At 42.8% G+C, this 26,329-nt stretch overlaps 1 protein-coding gene and 1 pseudogene across 1 annotated transcript; both read right to left on the reverse strand.

The window, feature by feature from the left end:
- Positions 1-1,824: 1,824 nt before the first annotated feature.
- Positions 1,825-13,939, reverse strand: LOC114639305 (annotated as a pseudogene).
- An 879-nt stretch (positions 13,940-14,818) lies between these two features.
- On the reverse strand, positions 14,819-24,326 carry Faim (Fas apoptotic inhibitory molecule). The gene is made up of 5 exons (XM_028788077.1): positions 24,180-24,326; positions 22,102-22,222; positions 20,019-20,247; positions 18,111-18,160; positions 14,819-15,060 (listed from the first exon to the last, which is right to left on the reverse strand). Exons 2-5 carry the CDS (start codon positions 22,210-22,212, stop codon positions 14,911-14,913), a joined length of 540 nt encoding a protein of 179 aa, XP_028643910.1. The 5' UTR covers positions 22,213-22,222; positions 24,180-24,326; the 3' UTR covers positions 14,819-14,910.
- Positions 24,327-26,329: the final 2,003 nt, after the last annotated feature.

Consider the following 26,329-nt stretch of genomic DNA (forward strand, 5'->3'; position numbering starts at 1 on the left):
TCTCTCTCTCTCTCTCTCCTCTCTCTCTCTCTCTCTGTGTGTGTGTGTGTGCGTGCGTGCGTGTGCGTGTGTTTAATGAATATATAAAATAAGTATCTTTCTGGTCTCTCTCTGTTTTGTGTGCAGATTGGTTTGCCTGCATGTGTCTGTGTGAGGATGTTAGGTTTCCCTGGAACAGGAGTTACAGACAGTTGTGACCTGCAATGTGCAAGGTGCTGGGGATTGAACCTGGATCCTCTGGAAGAGCAGCCAGTGCTCTTAACCACTGAGCCATCTCTCCAGCTCCGTGTCAATACTATGAGATAGGATGTCAAGACTCCCAGGCTAGCCTCAAACTTGAGATTTTATTTTTATCAAAGGATGGTCCTTCTGCTTCCACATCCCTGGGATGGAATGACAGGTGTAGCCACATGCCCAGCATCTGAAGTGTAGAGAATCAAATCCAGGGTATTTGCTTTCAAGGCAAACACTCTTCCAACTAAGCGTCATCTCCAGCCCCTCATTGTGACATCATAACACAGGCATAACCTGTACTTTGCTTATAGTCAACCCCTCATAACCCCTTGTTAGTTCCACCTCCCCTCTTCTGTTAGGTGAGACACTACCCCCCACCCCAATAGCACTCTTTCCACTTTTAAGTCACTGGGTCTCATTATGTAGCCTTTGGCTGGCCTAGAACTTACAGAGATCTGTCTACCTCTGCCTCCCTAAAGCATGATTTTAGATGTAAATATATATTTAAATTTAGATCCGTATGTGAGAGGAAACATGAGATATTTATCTTTTGGGAGTATTTTATTTAGCATGGTAATCACCATTTCTTTTTTTTTTTAAGATTTATTTATCTTTTGTGTAAGCAGCAGTCTCTTGCACGTATGTCAGAAGACAAAAAGAAGGCACCAGATCTCACTAAAGATAGTTATGAGCCACTATGTGGTTACTGGGAATTGAACTCAGAACCTCTGGAAGAGCCAGTGCTCTTAACCTCTGAGCCATCTCTCCAGTTCCCAGTGATCACCATTTCTATCCACTTTCTTGATAATTATCCACTTTCGCTTTTTTTTTCATTTTTATTTATTATTTATTTATTTATTTATTTATTTTTGGTTTTTCGAGACAGGGTTTCTCTGTGTAGCCCTGGCTGTCCTGGAACTCACTCTGTAGACCAGGCTAGCCTCAAACTCTCGAACTCAGAAATCCACCTGCCTCTGCCTCTGCCTCCCAAGTGCTGGGATTAAAGGCGTGCACCACCACTGCCCGGCCTTTTTTTTTTTTTTTCATTTTTATTTTTGTTTAGATAGACAGGATCTCTCTATGAAGCCATGACTAAAACTAGCTATGTAGACCAAGTTGACCTTGAACTGGGAGTGATCTTCCTGCCTCTCCATTCTAAGTGCTGGGATTATAGGCATCATCTGAGCATGCCTAGCATAATACTGGTATTCTTTTTTTTGGGGGGGGGTTCAAGACAGGGTTTCTCTGTGTAGCTCTGGCTGTCCTGGAACTCACTCTGTAGACCAGGCTGGCCTCGAACTCAGAAATCCACCTGCCTCTGCCTCTCAAGTGCTGGGATTAAAGGCGTGCACCACCACTGCCCGGCTTTGGTATTCTTTTTTGTTTTGTTTTTTTGAGACAGGGTTTTCTCTGTGTAGCCCTGGCTGTGTTTCTGCTTGGATGGGGGCAGGGTGTCCTGGGACTCAGAAGCCTAGGAACCACACAGCTCTGATGTGGGACAGTGTCCCAGTGGAAGGGCATCTTGAGACACAGGAGCCCAGGAACAACATGTCTGTGAGAGGAAGCCACAGCAGAGCTGAGCTGAGTAGCTCAGGAGCCTCGGCCCGGCTTCTTCTCTTCATTGATTCTTCTCTTCTTGGCTTCTTCTAAGGACAAAGTCACACCAAGCAGAAAATCTCATGAACGAGATGTATTAGAGGGTCCAGGGTATGGAGGGCCAAGTCCAAGGATGGCTGTCCTCTGCTCCTGAAGCAGACAGCAGGGAACTGGACAAAAAGACAGTGCTTATATAAAATTTCTGAGGGGCGGAGCTTCTCAGGGCAGGGATACCCAGAATGAGGTTTGGTGGGATTTCAAGTCCTGAGCCTGGAAGGGGCTCGGAGATTGGTGGATTTTCCTGTTCAGGGGATTTGTGGGTATGCTGCTCAGGGATTGGTGGGGGGTTTTGTGGAAAGCTCAAGGATTGATGAGTTTTCCTGCTCAGGGATTGTTGGCTTTTTTTTTTTTAACCCCTTTTCCCTGCACCAGGCCCATGGGTTAGGGCTGGATATCTTTCCTGGCTGAGGTACCATCTCTGTGGTGCTGCTGGGGGCTGGGGGGTGGGGAGGAGAAGGCTGATGAGGAGATGCTGCCACTCTGGACAGCTCCTGAGGGGCAGCTCCCTCTGAGGTGGGAAAGGGGGTGCGCCACCATGGACAGCTCCTGCAGCTGCAGGCTGAACTTCAGGCTGAGAGGTGGGGCTGCCATTTCTATAGGAGCAGCCATTTTGGACAGCTCCTGTGGGACATTTTACTACAGAAGCCTTAGACTGGGAGAGGAAGGAGGGGCCTGCTGCCACTTTGACAGCTTCTGTGGTGCAGTAGCTTTTGTGGTGTACCACTCGGGGACTACACTGACTGTCCAGGAACTCACTCTGTAGACCAGGCTGGTCTAGAACTCAGAGATCCGCCTGCCTCTGTCTCCCAAGTGCTGGGATTAAAGGGCAAGTGCCATACCACCAGACTAATACTGCTATTCTTTATGACTAAATGAAACTCTATTATGTATGTCTGTGTATAACTCACATCCTTTATCCATGCATCTGTAGTTTGATTTCACACGTTAGCTGTTTTGAATAATGAAGCATTAAACATTGATGCACAAGTACCTCTGTGGTATGTTCAGATGCTAGCTAGTTTGTGTCAACTTGACAACAAGCTGAAGTCATCTGATAGGAGGGAACCTAAACTGAGCGAAGATGGGGCTGTAGGCAAGCCTGTAGAACATCTTCCTTATTACTGATTGATGAGGGGGCGTCCAGACCATTGTGGGGTGGTAGTCAGTCCTAGGTGCTATAAGAAAGCAAGCTGAGCAAACCATGAGGAGCAAGCCAGTAAGCAGCATTCTTTCACAGCCTCTGTTTCAGCTCCTGCTTCCAGATTCCTGAAAGGGTTGAGTTCCTTCTGTCTCTTCTCTTAATGGATTGTGACTCAAGATACACAAGCCAAGTAAGTCCCTTTCTCCCCAAGCTGCTTTTGATTATGGTTATTCATCATGGCAATAATTATTTTAACTAAGACAAGTTGATTTAGACTCCTTTAGATATATTCTCATGAGTGGCATAGTTGGCATAAGATAGTACTAGTTTTAGATTTTTGAGTAATCTGTGCTACCTACATTCTTGCCAGGTATGTAAAAGGCCATACATCCTTGACAGTACATTTTTCCTCTGCTGGGATATGAACCTAGGGTCTTATGCATGCTAGGCAATTGCTTTACCACTGAATTATATATTCACAACCCATTTGACAGTATTTTTTTTCCTTGATAATAGTCATTCTGACAAGGGTAAAGTAGAATCTCAACGTCACCTTGATTTCCTGTTCCCTGAGGGCTAAGGAGATTGAACATTTTTTTAAATGCATTTCTAGGTCACTTGTACTTCTCATGGGACTATCTGATCAAACCATGAACCCATTTATTGATCGATTTTTTTTATAGTTTAAAGGTCATATTTATTGGAGATTAAGAGGTGCATTATCTGTGGACTATAAATAGTTCATAGCTGATACTTTAGTCACAGTCAAGCAGAAATGTAGCCAGCACCAACCTGTTTTGTAGACACTCTTGTTCTTTTGTTCCAAGAAAAGTTTGCAACACAGACTTGGACTTGGGTTTTGGGATGTTCTTCTCTCCCACGTCACAGCTCCGTCCATTTTTTTCTGCGAAGGCAACTGCTGTGGGACTGCGTAAGGGTATTCTGAGTCATGGCTGGGCAGTTGCCTAGAACCCCGAGACTCTGCGTGAGAACCGGCAGGAGTTCAGCGCGCCCCCAGAACCCAGGGTTCTGAAAAGCAGTCTAGTCTCCATAGAATTACATTGCTCAGTCACGTAGGCCAGACAGCCCCTCCCAAAGTGGACAGGTAGAGGGCGTGACTAGAGGCCTCAGGCCCTGGGGATTTACATACTAATGAAGGCCAGAGGGCGGAGCAAATTAAGCATGCCTCCCCAGATCCTCCCCCTTTCTCTCTCCCTATTTAACTCGGGACTGCCCTGAGTTTTACGGGGGTACTTCCAGATTCATCCACCATCTGTCATGACAATAAACCCTTTTGGAACCAAGGACTTCCTCATGTCATTGGGGCCTGCCGCCACCACCAAAGCCTCCAGACCATTGGAATCATAGGTGTTCCTCGCACATGTGGGACCCGCAGTGTGGAAACCCGCTGGGACTCCACAGCTGTGGCCAATATTTTCCCCACAAACTGCCTGATCTTTTTTGGTACTGAAGGTTAGAACCATGTTGGAGAGGGGATCAGCCATTGATGCCCAACCCGTCCAAGGATTTTCCCATCTCCCTCTGGCATCAGACGCCATCTTCCATTCTTTGTGTTGTTTACTCCAGACTACGTGTTACTTTGAGCAAGAACAAAGAGCCTGATCTTTCTGGTTTTGATGTGCTCTTCTGGAACACCTGTTAAAGTAGTGATATCCAATTTCTCGTCAACTTTTATAAGCTGTGTATCCTGAGTTTGATCATGTGCTAGCTTCTGTGTGGATGTGCAATAACCTGGATGGAGCTCTGGGGACAGAAATGACAGGTGTGGCCACTACTCTTTGCCTCAACAACGCCTGTCTCAGTGACATGGACATTGAGACCGCCGCTATCTTCTTGTAGACAAATACCAATGAATAGTTTTTATGCTTAATGTTTATTTTATTTTTTACATATTCTAAATATTAGTCCTGTCAGACAGTACCTTTGTTTCCTGTCCCTGTGAGACCACACTCTGAGAAATAGGGGAGAAAGGATTTCTTTTATCCCACAGTACCAGCTTACAGATATGTCACAGCAGCAAGGATTTCAGATAACTGGTTAGCCTCCCATTCGTAGTTAAGAAGCAGAGAGAAGATTAATGCAGGCATGCTTGTGTTCAATTGCCTTTCCACACTCTCATACAGTTCAGGACCCGTCTAGTGCCACTTGCAGTAGGCACTTCCTACTTCAATTAATATAATCAAGAGAATTCCTGACAGGCGTGCCCACAGGCCAGTCTGATACAGCAGTCCTTCATTAAGACTCTTCTCAGGTGACTCCAGGTTGTGTCAAGTTGACAGGTAGAGCTAACCATCACAAACAGATAGCTGGAAATATTTTCTCCTGTTCTGTAGCCTGTGTTCTTTCTAATCAGAATTGCTTTAAATACCTGGATACTTTTGTAGGTCCATATGAATTTTAGATTTTTTTTCCTTTTCTATGAATGATGCCATTAGACTTGATTATTTTTAGTTTTCTCTTATTTATTAAAAAAATTATATTTTCAGACAGAATCTCATGTAGCCCAAGATGGATTTGAAATCACCATGTAGCCAAGGACAACCTGAAGCTGACTCTAGCCTCTGAGTGCTGGGATTAGAAGCACACATCACAAGGCCCATTTTACAGGTTTGGAGACTGAGCCCAGGAGTGTGCGCATTTCAGATAAGCACTCTGTAAACTGAGCTCATCCCAACTTCTCCTACATCACTTCTGATGTAACTTTCATGCTATCCATCTGGCTGATTCATAAATAGACACAGATACTTCCATCGTTTCACCTCTTGTTTGATGTCTTTTGTCAATCATTTAAGGTTTTCATTTAGAGGCTAGTCATCCCTTTAGGCAGGCTAATTCCCAGGTATTTCTTCTTGACGCTCTTGTGAATAGGATGGCTTTTCTGTTTTTTTGTTTTGGTTTGTATTGTATTTTTTTTTTTTTGAGACGAGATCTCTCTATGTAGCCCCAGTGGTTCAGGAACTTTCAATAAAGACAAAGATCCTCCTGCCTCTGTCCTCCTAGTGCTGGGACAAAAGTGTGTGCCACTATGCCAGGCTTGTGCTCACACTTGTGACTGTGGGCCTTTCTTTGTTGTGTTTAGGATTCCTTTGAAAGTTTTCTGCAGAGCTTGCTTAGTCATCACAAATCGTTTCAGTTTGTGGTTATCAAGGGTGGTTTTTATTTGCCCATCAGTTTTACAACATACTTCTGCCAGATACAGCAATAACTGTGGGTGCAGTTATTTAGTGTCAGGGCATCAATTATTCCATTCTAGGCCTTCTTCCACTCTATAAGAATTTTGGAGAGAAGTCTAGTGTTATTCTTCAGAGTTTGCTGCTATAAGTTGTTAAAAAAAAATCATGTACTTTTGAATCATATCACTAAATATACAGAGGGTTTTTTTTTTTTTTTTGGCTTTTCAAGACAGGGGTTTCTCTGTATAGCCCTGGCTGTCCTGGAATTCACTCTGTAGACCAGGCTGGCCTCGAACTCAGAAATCCGCCTGCCTCTGCCTCCCAAGTGCTGGGATTAAAGGGGTGCGCCACCACTGCCTGGCTGACTTTTTTATTTTTTATTTATTTTTTATTTTCACAGGTATTCTTTTCAAGATAGGAGTTTTCTTGCAATATTTCATGCAATTTCTTCATGCCACTGAAATTCTCCTGTGTTGCTGACTTCATCACCTACTTTATTGACTTCCTTACTTCATTTAATTGTATTTTGTTTGCTTGGCGATGCAGCCTTGGACTCCTCATATAGTCAAGGGTGATGCTGGACTTATGATTTTCCTGCCATCACCCTCTGAGTCCTAGATTGTAGGCATATAATGCACCATACACTTTTTTAAAATTACTTATTTTTATTTTATGTGCATTGGTGTTTTGCCTGCATTTATTATGTCTGTCTGTATGAGGGTGTCAGATTTCCTACACCTGGAGTTATAGACAGTTGTGGGTGCTGAGAATTGAATCCAGGTCCTCTGGAAGAGCAGGCCTTAACCACTGAGCTGTCTCTCCAGCCCCATGCACACGTTTTTATGGTGGTGCTGAGGATTGAAAACTAGAGCCTTGTGCGCAGTAGGCAAGCATTTAACCAACTGAGCCACATTCCAGGCTGTCAACTGGGTGTTTTAATCTTCTTTAAGGTCATCGATCATTTTGGAAACTAGTCGTTTTTGTTGTGGGTATTTTGAGGTTAGATCTCACTAGGTAGTAACAATTCCTTTGCTTTTAGACCCCCAAGTGCTGGGATTATACAACTAGACACTGAGGGTTTTGTATGGTGTGCCTACACTTTCATTATCTTTGAATTCATGCTGTGGTTGATTTCAAACCTCGTGTATACCGAATTCACACCAACACGCAACTTTCCATTAAAAACAAATCTGAAACATGACTCACCAGTTAAATCAAAACTATGTTCCCACAGTGTGATCACAGGAAGACGGACCCAGACTGTCCTGGCGTGTGCAGGGTTGCATAAGACAGATGAAAAAAAAATCACAGGCTTTGGCTCTAATGGCTAGAGTTCAACACAATTTTTTTTTAATTTTTGTTTTGGATGCAATGTAAAACATTTTGAATCAGATAAGAATGTGGCCATTAAAAGAAAAATGAAACCAAATCACAACATGCAAAGACTTGAAAACAAATACAGCAGGGTTTAGTCCTCAGGATTGGACTTTGTTCTCCCGGTTTCCAGGGGCAGTGGAGCAGAGAAAATACCAGTTGGATTTCTTAGTAAATTTGTTTGAGACAGGTTCACATGTAGCCCAGGTTGTCCTTAAATTTAATATGTAACCAAGGATAAACTTTAATACCTGGTCCTCCTGCCTCCACCTCTGGAGTACTGGCACGTGCTTAGCCTGTTAAATATAGATGTTTTTACTGTGTGAGAGGGGATATGAGTGTTCACAGTCGTGTGTGTGTGTGTGTGTGTGTGTGTGTGTGTGTGTGTGTGTGTGTGCGCGCGCGCGCGCGCGCAGGCCAGAAGACAAGCTCAGGCGCCACCCTCAGGAACACTGTCTGCCTCCCTGTCTCCAGGGAGACATCCTGAGAATGGAACACTGTCTGCCTCCCTGGAGACAGGGTCTCTCATTGCCCTGGGGCTCATCAATTAGGTAAGACTGGCTGGCTAAGGAGCTCCTGGGAGCCTCCTCTCTCCATCTTTCCAGCACTGGGATTTTAAATGTACTAGCACACTGACTATGAGGGCTAATTTTAGTTGTCAACTTGACTACGTCTAGACTCAATAAAACCCAAGCTGCTGGGAACACCTGTGTGGGACTGGTCTGTCTGTCTGTCTGTCTGTCTGTCTGTCTGTCTGTCTCCCCTTGTACTTTCTCTTTCCTTACCCCTCCCTCCCTTCCTCCCTCCCTCCCTCCCTCCCTCCCTCCCTCCCTCCCTCCCTCCCTCCCTCCAGTTCCCTTTTAGGATCTTGAGGCAGGCTCTCACTATGTAGCCCTGGCTGTTCTGGAACTCACTCTAAAGACCAGGCTGGCCTCGAATAGAGATCTGCCTGCCTCTGCCCTCTAAGTGCTGTGATTAAAGGTGTGTATCACTACCACCTGACAATGAAGGATTTCTTTTTTTTGTTTGTTTGTTTGTTTTTGGTTTTTGGTTTTTCGAGACAGGGTTTCTCTGTGTAGTCCTGGCTGTCCTAGAACTCACTCTGTAGACCAGGCTGGCCTCGAACTCAGAAATCCTCCTGCCTCTGCCTCCCAAGTGCTGGGATTAAAGGTGTGCACCACCACTGCTCTGCTGAAGGATTTCTTAATCAGATTATTTGAAGCAAGAAGACCCATCCGAAATCTGGGCCACATCCTCTGGTGGCAGTCCACATATAAGAAGGACACGGAAGAAAGAAACTTGCTTTTGGCTTGCTTGCTCTCATTTTCTCTGGCAAGTTTATCTCTCTTGTTTCTGTGGCCAGTATTATGATCCAGATTCTTTAGGATCCCAATACAGACTGAAAACCTACAACCCTCCAGGACTCCCCCCAGAACTCTAGTGCTGACTGGAGAAGCTGATATGCCCAGCTTTGTAGACAAACAACCCAACAAACAAACATATATTCTATATATAGAAATGTCAGTGTATTAGTTAGGTTTCTTAGAGAAACAGAACTCATTGAATAAATACACACACACACACACACACGTGAGTTCTTGAGGATTGAACACTGTCCTTATGAATGCTAAGCAAGAGGTTTTACTAACTGAGCCATCTCCATAGCCCTGATTATTTTTATGAATGTTTTGATGCAAGTGTGGTGCTTGACCTACAAAATCCCAGTCCTGGGAGGCAGAGATTGGTGTTTCAAGAATTCTGGGTCATCTTGGGGTGTGATGAGACTTTGTCACACACAAAAGTTTTGTAAGGACTTGGAATATAATAGTTGCTATTATACAAGTGCTTGTTCTTGCATTCATGGTGTCATGGTCTGGCTGCTTGGCCACACACACACACACACACACACACACACACACACACCAGAAAGAGAGAAAAAAAGAGGGAATGAGGGAGGTTGGTAAAGGTATTTTGAGCTAACAGTTGTAAAGACATTAAAATAAATGGTATTAAAGAAAGTAGGCAGTAAAGGCTCTTCATGGGCCGCCTTGTCACCTGTATGCTGGTTCCTCCACTTAGCCCTGCCCAAGCCATCTCCTCACGTCTCCTGATCCTGAGTTCCTCTTTACTGGTATTGGAACTTGTGTCTGCCTCATGTCAGCCCAGTTTCTCTTGGAAATATGTCAGCTCCTCATAAAGTACTAAAGGGTGTGGGTGGTAGTTTTGGACGCCCTGAGTTTCAACTTTTCCTAGGCTACTACTAGGCTCCCAAAGCCCGAGGCAGTGTCTGGATAGGTGCTGTCCAGCAGACCTTGGAGCGATGATGGACAGAGTCTGTGGTTGGATCATTTATAGCAATAGCCACTGGCCAGAGGTGACTTTGAGTACCTGGAATGTGGCCAGAGTAGCTAACTGAAATCTTTGAGACAGAGTTCCTCGGTGTAAGAGCACTGGCTGTTCTAGACTCACGTCGTGAACCAGGCTGGCCTCGAACTCACAGAGATCTGAGTGCCTCTGCTTCCGGAGTGCTGGGATTAGAGAAGTGCACAACTATGCCTGGCTGAATGGTTTTCTTTTTAATTAGCATACAGAGTACTGGTTTTTGTTTTGTTTTGTTTTGTTTTGTTTTTTGTTTTTTTTGAGACAGGGTTTCTCTGTGTAGCCCTGGCTGTCCTGGAACTCACTCTGTAGACCAGGCTGGCCTCGAACTCAGAAATCCGCCTGCCTCTGCCTCCCAAGTGCTGGGATTAAAGGCGTGTGCCACCACTGCCTGGCGAGTACTGGGTTTTATTCTGGCACTTTTACACATAAATGTCATTATACTGTTTTCATTTGGTTCCCCCACATTCTTGTGTGTACCCCTCATTACTTTCCCTTCCCTCAGCTTTCTTCTACTCTTCATTTTTGTCTTTCTTTTTGTCTTCTCTTCCTTTTTGTTTGTTTTTGAGACAAGGTCTCACTATGTAGCCCTGATTGGCCTAGAGTTTGTTATGTAAACTAGGCTGGCTTCAAACTCACAGAGATCCACTTGCCTTTGCCTCCTGAGTCCCAGGACCAAAGGCAGGTGCCACCATGCCTGGCTGTGATCCTGCTTCTTAAATTCCTATATACATTGTTTAAAGTTGCATTGGTTGAATTGTTTATAAGGAATCTCATGCTCCATATATGACAGTCACAGGCAGAGGGTGGTTCATTTGAGCCATATGAATTTAGTTAAAAAAATAATAATTGGGCTATGAAAGAATTTTTTTTGTTTTTTTTTAATGAAGAAATTCTTTTGAGCTTTTAATTTTTATCTTTTTTATGCTTATTGGCAGAGTCAAGTGTTGTAATTTCTTTTCTATTGCTAGAACAAACACCACCACCTAATGTAACCAAGGGCAGGAAAGGGGTTATTTCAGCCAATTGGCGTTAGTCCATCATTCAATACGTGGTTTTATGTCTATATCTTCAATTCAATTCCATTGATCAATGTGTCTTTCTTCGTGCCCAATATCATACATTTTATTACCATAGCTCTGTAGTACAACTTGAAATCTGGGATGGTGATATCTTCTACAGTTATTTTATTATTCAGGATTGTTTTAGCCGTCCTAGATATTTTGTGTTTCCATGTGAAACTGAAAATTGTCCTTTCAAGATGTGTGAAGAATTGTGTTACAATTGTGATGGAATTCACTCAACAGCAAAATAAGCACAGCAGAAACCACTGAAGAGCTCTGCTTCCTTTCTGGGTTTCCAGTCACTCAGGCTCTTGTGCAGCTTGTCAGACATCCTGACTTCCTGCCTAGGTAACGGCACTTCCCACAGTGGTCTGGGCTCGACACCATCAATTAACAATCAAGATAATCCTTCTAAAACATGTCTACTGTTGAGCATGATAAAGATAATTTCTCAGTTGGAACTCTTTTTTTTTTTCAGGTGACTCTAAGCTGTATCAAGTTAGCAACTAATGTTTGATGTTGAATTTACAACTACTTGCATCAATTTTGTCATTTCATGATTAATTTTGTAGAAATATATTCTTTATATTTGTATTTAAAATTGCTTTTGGGATGGTTAATTATAGTATTTTATAGTTTTTTGAAGATACTTTTATTGAATGTAATTATTTATTATTTTAATTTTTTATATTTGGATATTTATATTCATTTTACTGTGATCTGTATTGCTAAAATCTCTCCTTCTCCTTTTAAAGAAACGAAACAAAACCAAAATAAAAAATACTTTTATGAAATAAATTTATTTATATATAAAGAAATACGAATTTTTTGTAAACTTTCCACAGATTTTTATAATTAAAGTCTACCCTGTCAAAATATCTTAAATTGATAGCTTTGTTTTCTTATATGCATTATCTCATTTATTATTTGTCTCTTGGAGCCTGTAGTTTTTGTTGCTTTGTTTTAACTTCTCAAAAAAATCTTAGCTTTTGTACACATGCTTTTGCTACTGATAAAATGCATCTCAGAAATTACCTTTCCATACTTCTTTGGCTCTGTAAGTAAATATTGACATATTAAATTTTGCTATCAACTATTTCTAAGTACTTTCTGATTTCTTTTCTAATCATTTGAGTTCAAGACTCAAAGACTATTTAGTTAGTACCATGCTGTTTGCTGTTTAGATAGATGAGCTATTTAAGTAAAGGTTTTATTTTATAATCAAAACACTATTCATATTTAGAACATTTGCTATATATTTTACATACACAAAATATGAATAATTCCAAGGAACCCAAACCAAAGAGACATAAGGGTGAAAAAAGATATCACTATTATGAAGACTGAAAAATACCTTCAGGATTGACTTTGGGAATCCAAATTAGTTATATTCTGGGTTTAAATATTTTATCTCTTAATATTATCAAAACAATGTATAGTAAGAATCCTCATGGAGTTTTTTTCCATTTAAATATGAAATACACTGATGTAGGTTTTAATCCATGAGCTAATATTCCACAATATTTTCATGTACCTGCTTTTTTAGTGTAACAGGTCACACAAAAGAGTACTGCTTCTGGAGAATCTACTCCTTAAGGAGGTTAAAGGGTATCTACTGCCATATCTCCAACCACTTTGGAGATCAAACCTTCAATCTGGATCAGTATTGTCAATCTGTACTTACATTCTTGTATATTTCCAAGTCATGCTTGGGAGCTCATTTAGATGAGTGGGGAGAACATTATTATTTGTCCCCAGAGGTGGCAATATCCTTCCTACTTAGATGGTAGTAACTTCTATTCCTGTATAAAAACTTGAGGTGGAGGGTTTTGCTGATTTTGTCTGGTGGGGTCAGGGCTTCCACTGTAGAGGCATTTCAGTCTTAGGAACACCTTTTTGATGCAGGAGAGGTTATGGGGAAAGAGTTACTAAGTTCTGTACATGGCAGGAAACTTTACATTAAGAGATGTACAGAGAAGCCATTAGATCCAGAGAGCAAAAAGTTGGGTATTGCTATGAAAGAATTTTAAAAATTGGTACAGAAATTGTTTTTTTTTTTTTAAAGCCAAAGCCCTGAAGTCTAATTCCATAGAATTAGACTTAACTTTTTCCACTTAAAACTTCTCAGTGCTTGAGTAAGAAATTGGGAGCAGAGGGCAATGAAAATAACCCGGTTAGCAAGAGGCAGGGATTCTTCACTCCAGTCAAACCGAGGCAGGACAAACGTGTGTGTCGACGTTCACTCCGTCCTAGTCTGGGCTCTCACACAAGCTCTGCAGAGTTCAGCATATCTCCTCCTCCTCCTCTTCCTCCTCTTCCTCTTCTCCTTCTTCCTCCTCTTCCTCTTCTTCCTCTTCCTCCTCTTCTTTTGTTATTTTCAAGACAGGGTTTCTCTGTAGCACTGGCTACCCTGGAATTTGCTCTGTAGACCAGGCTGGCCTTGAAATCAAGAGATCCACCGCCTCTGCCTTCCAAGTGCTGGGATTAAAGGGGTGTGCCACCACTGCCCAGCAGAGTAATTAATTTCTACTGTTTACTTGTCTGCATACAGAACAAAGCACCTTGTTTCAGCTCCCCAGTACCTGAAAGACTTGCAAAGATCATGCTGGGGCACTTACTCTCCATGAGTTTGCCTGGTGGAGGTGGTGGGAGGACACTCCTCTCTGTCACAGAGACACCCCACCTGAAGATGCATCCAGTCTGTTGTAGTCTGGGGTTTCTGCAGTAAAGCTACTTTCATTATGTATGACATGGCTATTGTGAAGCCAAGTGGCTGTGGTCACCAACAAAATCTCTTGGTTGGAAGTCACGGTGATGAAGTCAGTGCAAGCGGTGAGAGCCGGGTCTATGGCAGCAGGTTTCTGGTGGTTGACCCTCAGAAGATCCTCAGCTGTCATTTCAGCTATGTTTGTCTCCTGTGCTTTCCTGTGCTCTCAGGTGCTAGCAGAGGAAGTGGCAGGTTTACTAGGGAGTTGGGACATCAGTGATGAGACTTTAGAGTCACCCCATCCTGCAGATAATATCAGTAAACTCTTAGTTTAGGCTCATCCGGCCGAGCTTGGTATGATAGAATCATTCCTTTGGACTATTGGTATGCTACCTCAGGTAATCGGCTACCTCAGGTAAATGGCTACCGATTTACTTTTCCCCAGGACAGGTAACTTAATGGGTGTAAACAGGCTTGCCATTTTTTCTTGTATTTTTATCATCATGGTATTAATTGAATAAAATAAAGACAACTTTAGAAATGTATTTTAATTACATTATTATGTGACACTGTTTGATGTTTTCAGGCAGAAAAAATGTTTGTTATCATTATGAACCACCCGCTTTAATGTAGAGGCAACCTATCTGCACAGGAGAAAAAAAAAATGAAGATGTGTTCATTTGTAGAAACACCCAGAAACATCAGACATTTTATTTTGCAGTGTGTACTGCAGTGGAGGTTATTGTTCTACCATGTTTTTGATTTAGGTCTTTATATTATTTTCAATTTAAAGCTAAAACATTTTTACATCATTTAAAAAATGAATTATGGGCCAGGCAAGATGGCTCAGTGGGAGCTTGCTGCCAAGCCTGACAACCTAAATTCAATCCTTAGACCCCACAATGGTAGAGGAGAGAACCAACCCCAGCAAGCTGCTTTCTGACCTCTCTATAAATAAAAAAATTTAAGTGTAACTTTTAAGATTCCACATGACTCCCCCCACCACCATTGGAATATTATAGTTTCAAGTAGCAACAGATAAAACAATAAAAACATTGCAGACTAAATCTACTGAGAAGCACACATTAAGCACATTTAATTACCACAGCCATCAGCGAGTCCTGAGGTCACCTCTTCAGCTCAGAACTCACTCAGCAGGCGTCACTGAGTGAGCTCTGGGATCTCCCTATTATCCACAACGAGCCTATGGATGATCCCCTCTCTCCTCTTCCCGCTGCTGACGGCTTTGATATAACAGCCGTGGTCCCCAACGCTGAAGTGTGTTTCAGTTCCATCATCTACAAACTCGCCCTAGGACAGCAAAGGAGAAGTGTCAGTGCTGCAGAAAGCTCTCTGTCCGAGCTGTAATGTCATCTAAAAGCATGAGTGGTATAATGCAATAGTACGTGAGTAAAACGTTAAGCATTGCAGACTCAGAGTTTAAAGTTTGTGTTTACACGCTTTTATGCTTTTGCTATAAATCCAAAGTTTCTTTCCTCACATTCAGTAATCGTTCTGATTTTTGAAACAGGATCTTCCTCTGTAGCCAAGCTTAGGGTAAGCCAGCACGTGTAACACAGGCTGACCTTGATCTCCTGATCCTCTCACCTCTGCTTTCTTTCTTATTTACTTTTTTTTGGTTTTTTGAGACAGGGTTTCTGCTGTCCTGGAACTCACTCTGTAGACCAGGCTGGCCTCGAACTCGAACTCAGAAATCTGCCTGCCTCTGCCTCCCAAGTGCTGGGATTAAAGACATGTGCCACCACTGCCCGGCCTTATTTGCTTTTTAAAAAACGATTTATTGTGGCGCACGCCTTTAATCCCAGCACTTGGGAGGCAGAGGCAGGCGGATTTCTGAGTTTGAGGCCAGCCTGGTCTACAGAGTGAGTTCCAGGACAGCCAGGACTACACAGAGAAACCCTGTCTCGAAAAACAAAAACAAAAACAAAAACAAAAACCAATTTATTTATTTAATGCATGCAAGCGCTCTATTTGCATGTACACTTGAATGCTAGAAGAAGGCATCAGATCACATTATAGATGATTATGAGCCACCATGTCATTGCTGGGAATTGAACTCAGGACCTCTGGAAGAGCAGCCAGTTTCTCTTAACCAGTAAGCCATCTCTCCAGCCCCACCTCTGCTTTCTTAAGTCCATCTTTACAATGATCATGGTAGAAGTACTCTTATTATGCCCACTTTACAGATAAGAAAACTGAGGCAGATGACTTGAAAGTGCCACTCTGCAAGGAAAGTACTCTCAACCAGTTCAAAATTCTGCTTCCACTGGGGTATAAAGTGGTTTATAATAATACACACTTAGTAACTAAAACTAGACAACACTAAATCTATTGAGCCCTTGAAATGTGTCTCTTTAGAAATGAAATTCACACTCTGTGTTTAAAATATTCGATCTATAGGCTAGAGAGATGCCTCAATGGTTAAGAGCATGGACTGCTCTTCCAGAGGTCCTGAGTTCAAGCCCCAGCAACCACATGGTGGCTCACAACTGTCTGTAATGGGATCCGATGCCCTCTTCTTGTGTATCTGAAGACAGCGACAGTATACTCATATACATGAAATAAATGAATAAATAAATATCTGATCTGCAACCTAGTGTGGACCTGCTAATATATATAACTCACTGTTAACTTCCTCTGTTGATTGCATGTTAAATTATAACTCCTTCCTTTTGCTTTTTTGAAATAGGGTCTTATTCCATAGCCTGGGCTGGCCTATTGTTAACTCTGTAGTCCAGGATGGCCTAGAACTCACAAGTAATCCTCCTGCCTCAAGTACTCCAGTATTCTCCCAACCAGATATTGTAATTGCAGATATGAGCCTCCTCCATCCTCAGCTTAACAGTCTTGATAAGCTGATTTAAATTAAGCATATTAAATTAAAATAATTTTTAGCATGCCTGCTAAAAAAAGTTAATATCACAATGAGAGTCAGTATTTATGGTTCACAGTCTATTTCTGTTGCACAGTACCAATCTACAGAAAGAAGATGAAAATACAGCATTCCAGAGAAAGAAGACATGAGTGGAGGTTCTCAATCTGTGGGTCTCGACCCCTTTAGGAATTGAACAACCATCTCATGGGGGTCGCCTAAGAACATCAGAAAACAGAGATACTTACATTATTATTCATAACAGTAGCAAAATTACAGTTATGAAGTAGCAACAAAACCAATTTTTATGGTTGGGGGTCACCATTACATAAGAAACTGTATTAAAGGGTCACAAAATTAGGAAGATTGAGAAGGCCTTGGAGTTTAGGAAAAAAATATGCCAGAAAACAAGAAAACTAAAATCAAGATGCTTCCAGGGGAGGCATGGAGGAGGTTTGGTGATAGGCCCACAAGAACCTGACCACGTGCATGGTATCCACCACTCTTTTACATGGGCTGTGCGGGCCTTGGAGAGCTCTGTGAACCTTGGCAAGAGCAGAGCGTCTACGAGCAGGTTTATTCACTCCTATATACATTTCACTCCAGGGCACATGGATGCCAGCAACTGAGGACAGTGGCGCCTGGATGGCTTCCTTGAGTAAGGAGCTCCCTTCTCCTACCTTGACAACACTGATCTACAAATTCCATGTCTTCTGGCATTTGTGTCTACCTCCAAGTCGAATCTCTCTGAGTCCGAGGCCAGCCTGGTCTACAGAGTGAGTTCCAGGACAGTTAGGCCTACACAGAGAAACCCTGTCTCAAACACAAACAAACATAAGTAATAAAAACATAAAAATAAAAACAAACCCACCCCATTTTAAGATGGTACCATGTGCTTTGAGAATATGGGCCACACCTTCCTACCCAAGCGTGATCTGAGGTCAACAGCATTGCAGCTTAAAGAGTGGGAAGCTAGAATTTGCATATCGTCTTTGGAGGGGGTGGTGTCACGTGATTTCTAGAGGACCAAACAAGGATGGGGGAGGAACTTTTTAATGTGAGCACTTATCAGTATGAAAGCCTGGTGGGAAGAGGCAAGGTGGCGTGGGCGGCTGTGTCAGCTCAGCCTGCAGACTGATTCCAAACTCTCACTGCCCCCGGGACTGTCTGGCGAAGATTTTCAGAACCTAGTGTAAAACAGTTATTACCACGCCTTTTGGTTTTGCTATGATCCCCTTGGTTAAGTTTTAAAGTCGCCAGAAGAAGAGCTTGGTTGTGGTAGTTCAACACTTGCAACCCCCCCCCACCCCCCCGCCATGTTGAGGAGGTTGAGGCAAGAGGATCGAGTTTGAGGTTAGCTTCAAAAACAGAGAAAGTACTAAAATCAGGAAATGCAGTAACATCCAGTCACTTATACACACGCAGCGCTAGGAATAGTTAATGATAGGAATAACAATAAATAACTCACCGCTGACTCTATTATTTTACCATTACACCATACATCCATAGTGTTTTTTTCTGTAAAGGCAACAACATCGAAGCATTATAATTGTATATTCAAAGTTAACTTTTTACATGTGCTTTAATTTGTATGTGTTGGAGTGTTTTGCTTGCATATATGTTTGTGCACCACATGTGTGCCAGGTGCCCACAGAGGCCAGAAGAGGGTACCAGATCTCCCCCCACCCCCCAGAACAATTTTACAACAAATAACAAAAACCTCGGCATGGTGGCACACACCTGTAACCCCAGCACCCAGGAGGCAGAAGCTGGAGGAAGGCTTGAGACAGGCTTTGGCAGTCCTAGAACTCCCTGTATACACCAGACTGGCCTCAAACTGACAGAGATCCTCCTGCCTCCACCTCCTGCGTGCTGGGATTAAAATCATGTACCACCAGCATGCCTTTTTAAAAAAGATTTATTTTAAAACCTTTATTATGCATATTTGTCTGGTTGTGGGTCTGTGCACATAGTACAAGTGCCCCAGGAAGCCAGTTGAGGCCAGCGGTTCCTGGAGCTAAAGGTACAGGCATTGTGAACCGCCAGCTGTGGGTGCCACCGCCAGCTGTGGGTGCCGGGATCTGTGCTCTGAGAGAGCAGTGTGTGCTCTGAACTGATGAGCCATCTCTCCAGCCTCGACTCCTGCTGTTCTCTGCTCGAAGTTCCCTTCATGCTGCCCCCACCTTGTGGCTTTGAGATGGTTCACAATTTTATAATAATGACAGTACTGAAACTAGCTCTGTCTGTAAGATGAAAATATATGAATCTCTTTGGAGGCGGGTTAAGCCTCTGTTGACATCAAATAGTTTTCTATCTACTTGCCAATCCACTTCAGCATTTTTGGGCACCCAAGTAGATAGGTACAAATATAAGTGCATGTGCACATATGTATGTAGGTATAATTGCCTATGTGTATGGGGTTGGATTTTGTTTGTTTGTTTGTTGTTTTGGTATGTTTTTGCTTTTGCTTTCATTTTGGTCCTGGGGACAAACTCAGGGCCCTGGACCTTGCACATGCCTGGCAGGTACTGTACCATTGGCCTACATCTTTAGTTCTATGCTTTGTTTTGAAATTCCTTGTTAAACAATGAGTAAAATAAAACTTTTCATCTTTATTGTTCTCCTGACAAACAAAACTAAACAAAAGTCTTGAGGGTTGCGTGATGGCTTGCTCACAGGGATGCATGAGAAACAGACAGTGCTTGTGTTCTCTGTCTTATTCAAATCTTCCACTTACCTCTATGGAGGAAATAATTAAAGTCACTATAAAAATCTAACATGACCTGCATATGTTCAAGCTAGATGGGGTTACAGAGGAACAAGTGGAACACAGTTTCCTATCCCTAACCAAGGAATGATCTCCCACTGACAGCTGCTTGCAAAGAAAAATATTAGTTTTCTCTAAAGGAGTCTTTCTGAGTATATAAACCACACCCAGCAGATGACCAACATAAAACATGCTTGGTAGTGTTTTTGTAGTTTTTTTTTGTTGTTGTTGTTTCATATTGCTTTTTTTCTAGGCTTTTAAGAAAAAATCTTACTGGTCTTTTACTTGTATGTTATGCTTTCCAATTTTGTGTTTTTATTGATTGTGTTCCCCCCCCCTCTCTCTCTCTGTGTGTGTGTGTGTGTGTGTGTGTATGAGTGTGTGTGTTTCTTGTGATTCTTCCAAATGTTAAATTTTGGTTTGTTTGCTATTTTCATCAGTTTTCTAAATAAATAGAGAAAGAAAGCATGGAGTTGCATGGGTGGAGCTGTGGGGGAGAATCTGGGAGAAGACAATCCGAATATATTGCCGAATATAGCATATGCATTTTCAATTTTTTTTTCAAAACGGGAGAATCTAAATCAGTCCATAGAAACAGCCTCAACTTACCCAAAACAATTCTAAAGTCCTTGTCGTCTAAGCGAAATAGCCAGGTGTTGGTAGTTTTAGATCTGTTCTCCATGAATTTCCTGAAGCTTTTCCCCTCAATTTCCAGAGTATATTTAAAAACAAAGCCTTTGCCAGAAAGTATACGTATGGTGGCTTTGGTCTTTGCAGCTCCAACACAGAAGGTTTCTTTGCCCACTAACTGGAACATCCACTCTTTTCTTATCTCTTCCTAGATGATGAAATCAAACAGATTAAAACGTGCAAACGAAGGGAAATTTAATATTTAACCTTTGTGAAACGATAAAACCTTCAAGGTGATTGTGGTGGTTTGGATAAGAACGGCTCTTATGTGGCAGGAATTTCCTGCCCAGTATAGTTGCGGTAGAGCTCTGTCATTGGATAGGAAAGAGGAAGGCGGAGCTAGGAGTTGAGAGGAGAAAAGAAGAGAGAGAGGAGGAAAGGGGGAGGAGACGGGAGATGGTTGTAGATATGTGTCTCTAGCAGGCTCTGGTAGTTATTCATATCAAAGCAAATCTAATTGTGTGGGCATCTTGTGTATTGAGTATTTGCTGATATGTAAAAATCTATTTGGTTAATCTTAAGCATTAAAAGTCTTCTTTCTATCTTGTACCAGGAGGATGGCAGTTATTGTCTGAAGTTGAGCTGAGCACTATGAGGGTGACAGAGTTGGCCCAGAGCCCATGCATAGAACCATGGAGTCCACAGAGCTGACCAACGGGGGCAGCAGCTATACCAACTTTTCGTGGGTCCTGAGCTAGTACCACTGGCTAGCCAATGCTGCCTTTAGTGCAGGAACTTAGAGCGGGAAGATGGTGGCCAGGCTGGGAGCTAGCCGTACGCCTCATTTTTCTAATACCTCCCGCAAAACCCTTACCTTTAAAGGCTGAGTCGCCAGGGAATGGAACTATTTGAAAAGATTATAAGGACTAGGAGGTGTGGCCTTTTGGAGTAGGTGTGGCCTTGTTGGAGAAAGTGTGTCACTGGAGATGGGCTTTAAGGTTTCAAAAGCTCAAGCCAGGCCCAGTCTTCCTGCTGCCTACCCATCAGGATCTGAATCTCAAACTCTCACCTACATCTCCAGAAGCATTCCTGCTATGCCTGATGCCACGTTATCCATCATGCTGATAACGGAAGCTGTAAGCAATCCCTAGTTAAACTTTCTTTTATAAGAGTTAGCTTGGTCATGGTGTCTCTTCACAGCAATAGAACAATGAAGAAGACAGTGGTTTTAAAGCTAATGTTATTTGTAATTTAAGAATTCTTAATAAAAAGATTAAAAAAATCATTTGCTGAGTGTGGCGGCACATGGCTTTAATCCAGCACTTGAGAGAAAGATGGAAGTGGATTTCTGTGAGCTTAAGGCCAGCCTGTCTACATAGTTCCAGACTAGCCAGGGCTGCACTGTCTGAAATGAAAAAGTCATTTTCAGTTTAAATGCCAGGTTCCATATTCTTGTATTCTATAACTGCCATTAGATTGCTTTATACAGGAAAATACATAGGTGAAAAAAAACCATAATAACCATTGACATAGAAAAAGACTTTGCATATGAAGAAACTACACTGATTAAAAAAAAAAAATCCAAGCTTCAGGGCTGGAGAAATGGCTCAGTGGTTAAGAGCACTTGCTGCTCTTCCAGAGAACCCAGGTTCAATTCCCAGTACCCATCTGGCAGCTCACACCTGGCTGTCACTGCAGACTCAGGGGATCTGATGCCTTGTTCTGTCTTCAGAGGGTACCAGGTACACATGCGGTGCACCTGCATGCATACAGGCAAAACACCTTTACACATAACAAGTAAATAATAAAAGCTGAAGAAAACAAGCTTCACTGGGTGTGGTGGTACACACCTTTAATCCCAGCCTCCTGGGGAGGCAGAGACAGGAGGATCTCTGTGAGTTTGAGGCTAGCCCTCCTGTCTATATAGCAAGTTACAGGACAGCTAGTGCTACACAGAGAGTGCGTATGAGAGGGGGGAGGGAGGCGAGAGCGGGGGAGGGCATGAGGGCAAGCAAGCAGGTCTCTGTAGCATATTTTACTAAGTCACATTATGTTTTCCTACCTTCCCATCCACATATACAACTCGTTTTCCCGACGTGGTCCCATGCTCAAATTCAATCTTATGGACTCCGTCACTTAAAATGACATCCCAGATAGCTACGACATCTTTCATTTTCCCCAGGCTACGTAGAGGGCAAAGGGAGTAGAAACAAAGCCATTAAAATGGGCTAAACCAGTAACAAAATAGCCAACTAATCCTCCCAAGGTGAAAATATCATTTTTTTTTTAAAGACAGGGTGCTATGTATTCCAGGCTAGCTTCAACTTACTATGCAAGCCTGGATTAGCATGTCTAAGTTTGATCCTAGGAACCCGTGTCAGTGTGGAAGGAGAGAAATGGATCCACAGAATTGTCCTCTGGGCTCCACATGTGCTTCATAATACACACCCCAACATACATGCTCACACATGCGTTCTTTACTTGTTCACAGCCATGTTCCTTCCTGATAAATGTCAGCTTTAATCCCTCAAGTCATTGCCTATTTGAACCTAATTTCAACAGATGCTGACCTAGGCATGTGGTGGCACATACCTATAATTCCAGTGTTTGGGAGGTAGAGACAGGAGGGTATCAGGATTCAAGGTCATCTTCTTCAACATTGCCACATGAGACCTTGTCTAAATCAAACCAAAACCAAGCCACAGCACAACACAAAGACATTGCCCTCTCCAGTGGATTGACTGGAGAGCAGCAGTATGCTCTGTGATGGCTGATGTAGTGGCTGGTAGCCTTGCCCTTGATGGCAAGGAAGACCTAGAATTACTGTGCAGAGTGACATCCCTAAGCCTGTTGCTGGGCAACTACCTCATCCTGCCTCCTACCATGTGTGAGGGGAATGAGGGCTCCAAGCCCAGCCCTTGTGCCTTAGCTCCCATTGGGTGGGATCTACAAACCCTAAGTGTGCTAGGCTGTCTCAGTGTCCCCTGTCAAGTGCAGATCTTACTGCTCTGTTTCCTCTGTATTCAGATACATGTTGGAAGATGTTCTTGAGCTTAGATACGTGCTATTCTAAAACAAACAACTAAGGAGCATGTGGGAACCTACCTGACCCACACAGGTCATGAAGTTCGCTGGGACCACAGTGGCTTCTGGGATAGGAAGGAAAGAATTGATGTTGACTTGTGCTGCCCCCAGCAATCATACAGCACCAGTTTTAGTGGCAGGGACAAAGAGAGACTCCAGCTGTAACCCATCACCCTTTCACCTGGCAGACATCCATAACGGAGGACCAGAAAGAAGTCTCTGTTGTCAATTGTCTTTTTTTTTGGTTGGTTGTTTTTGTAGCTTTCTAACATCCCCCGTTTTAAATGCGTTTATCTCAAATATATTTTAGACTCCCCCTCCCCCCTTAAAACAATATAATAATTAAAACAACCAACTCATCAGGGCCTTGAGCATGTCAGCAAGCACTCTGCTACTGAGCCATATTTCCCGCTCATCTTGGGGTGCCTAAAATAAACCTAAAAATAAAACTGTCATATGAATGTGAGTAATTATATATCTGAAGGAATCTAAATCAGCATACGTTAGAAATACCTAGACACCCATGTTTGTTTGTACGATAATCGAGATATGGAATACACCTAAGTGCCCACTAACAGGTATATGGATAAAGAAAATGAAGGTTATATAAACACAACAGAGTATTATTTATCGACAAAGAATGGAATCATGCTGTTTGCTGGACAATGGACAAAAATGAAAACCAACATGTGGAGGTAAAGAAAGCACACCTAGAAACACCGATGTTACATGTTGTCTTTCATGTTGAATCAAAAAAAAAAAAATACAACCCACCACCACCACAACAAAAAACAAGGCATGAAAGCAGAAACTGTTTGGGAATGTTTGGGAAAAGGAAACAGACCAGCAGAAGCTAATGAATGGGGCACGTTGGCAGGGGTATTGTAGGGAGGGACAGTCAAACACTAATGTCCACTGCTAGTCTCTCGGGTAGCATAACATGAAACCACAGGGAGGCAAGTTGTCTGGCGAGGTACTACTGAGGTCTGGGCACGGCCACCATAGATAGCTGTCTTCAGGCTGACTCCTGCTCCCCAACCTGGGCTGTGGGCTCACCTGTGCAATTATGGCCTATGGACCGAGCACCTTGCAAAGCAGTGTGTTGGGTCTGAGTCCTTGGACTGCAAAGTTTTGCTCCGGCAGCAAGCTTGGAGACTGGAAGCTCTGGGAGCATGCGCATGGGAACGGTACAGTCTATGATCTGCGGCCCTGTGGCCCTACCCATGTAGATATCTAACCTGACACCTTTGTTCTCCAAACAGGCCTTCCTCTGCCTGTGCCCCGACATCATCAAGTCCCACCCTGTGAGCAACGCCCAACAACAAACGTTGCTAAGAGCCATCCTCTGGGGATGCCTGGCTCCGTTGCTGGGGTGAACTTGGTGGATGAAACCCCAGGTCCCCTGCTGCACTGAAGCCTGTGGAAGGTAAATCTGCTCTTGACATTAGTTTTCTAAATCCACTTTCTGGCATCCTTTTCTTCTCTGCCTTGTGATTCTGGAGATTGAGCCAATGTTCAATGTCTTATAAACTGCCCAAATTGGCCTTAAGCTCACCCTGTAACCCAGACAGACCTCAAATTTGCAATTTTCCAGAGCTCATCCTTTACTTCTTTTAAGACCCAAACTCCTTAACTCTGCTACATTTGGGAGGCAGATGTAAAATGTGCCCTCCCATCTTCATACACGGTTACCATCTCTCGAGAACCATCTCTTTGGCAAAACTCATTTCAGTGATGGATGTAGTTTGAGCCAGGCAGAACAGGAGCTTGTTCCAAAATATCCACCCAGTGGAAGAGGTGAATGGACCCTGTCACATCTCTTTGATAAAGACACTGATCCCATTCATGAAGGCAGAACCCCCATGACCTGATTACCTCCTAAAGGCTCTGCCCCTTAACACTTGTGCTGGAAGTCAGATTTCAACATACAAAATTTGAAAGAACTCCAGCATTCAGTTCACGGTCCTCAAATCTTCTGGGCCCTCAAATCTGCTGGGCCCCCAGAAGCCCTCAATTCTTTCTCCTGTGTCTATTCTATTGCTGGGCCTACTCTCTGGGGACCACTCATTGCTCTCGTAAGGTGGCTATGTTGGTTAGTTAAAAAACAAACAAACAAACAAACAAACAAACAAACCACCAAAAAAAGACACACAAAAATCAGTTCAAAATATACTATAATGTCCTACTCTCTTATAGTAATATTATGGTATAGTATTATCATAATATTATGATATAGTGGCCAAAATGATTCAAACAACTTACAGGAGGGACTGTTAATTTGGGCCCAGAATTCCAGAGGTGTCAGTCTGCCCGGGACAGGGCCAGAATGGTGAATGGGCTAGTTCACACCATGGTCCCAGGAAGCAGAGCTATCATGATGGACCAGAGGCAGAGGAAAGAGGGTACAGGAGGAGGCCAGAGCAGGACAACATCCAAGAACATGCTCCCAGTAACCTACTTCCCCTGACTAGGCCCCGTTTATTACCTTTTACCCCCTACTGATAAAACCATGATATACTGTGAATCATCAAGAGATTATTCCATTTATTAGGTCAGAGTTCTCACGATCTACTCTGGAAACATCACACTGAGGATTGCTTCACTAAATCTCTAGGCATTTCTCAATCCAGTCAAGCTGACAGTGAAGATTAACCAACACAGAGAAGACAGGATTTAGGAATATTTATGGGCTGGAGAATGGAGAAAAAGTGATTAAGGATTAGGAAGTAATTGGTTTAAGTGTTCATGACCAAACTTTAACAATTACAACAACCCCGATGTCAGCTCTGAAATTGGTGGTTTTAAAAAAAACAGCTAAAAGCAAGCATGCTTTTTAGGAGTACATGAAGTAGGTTAAGTCTAGAGGGTTTAGTCTGGAATTAAGAGCAGGTTAGACAGGTTAAGTGTGAAGAATTTGTTCAGGTTTTCCTTGGTTTCATAAGGAGGCAGGAAAAAGGCACCATCGATAGGCAAAACAATTTCTCTCTAGATTCTTAATCTTCTAACATCTTGATCTTGGACTTCTCAGCCAGAACAGAAAGCAACAAATTCCTGTGGATTAGAGATTACGTGGTCAAAAAGCCATTCTTGTCATAGGAAGCTGAGTGGCCATCCGTCTTACAGTTTATTTCTGTAGCTTGATGACAGCGTAAGGAAAGGTTGTTCCAACTTTGAGATTAATATAGTGGATAAAGTTTCTAGGCGCT

This window comes from Grammomys surdaster, unplaced genomic scaffold, assembly GCF_004785775.1.
Source record: "Grammomys surdaster isolate TR1022 unplaced genomic scaffold, NIH_TR_1.0 125698, whole genome shotgun sequence".
Lineage (NCBI taxonomy): Eukaryota > Metazoa > Chordata > Mammalia > Rodentia > Muridae > Grammomys > Grammomys surdaster.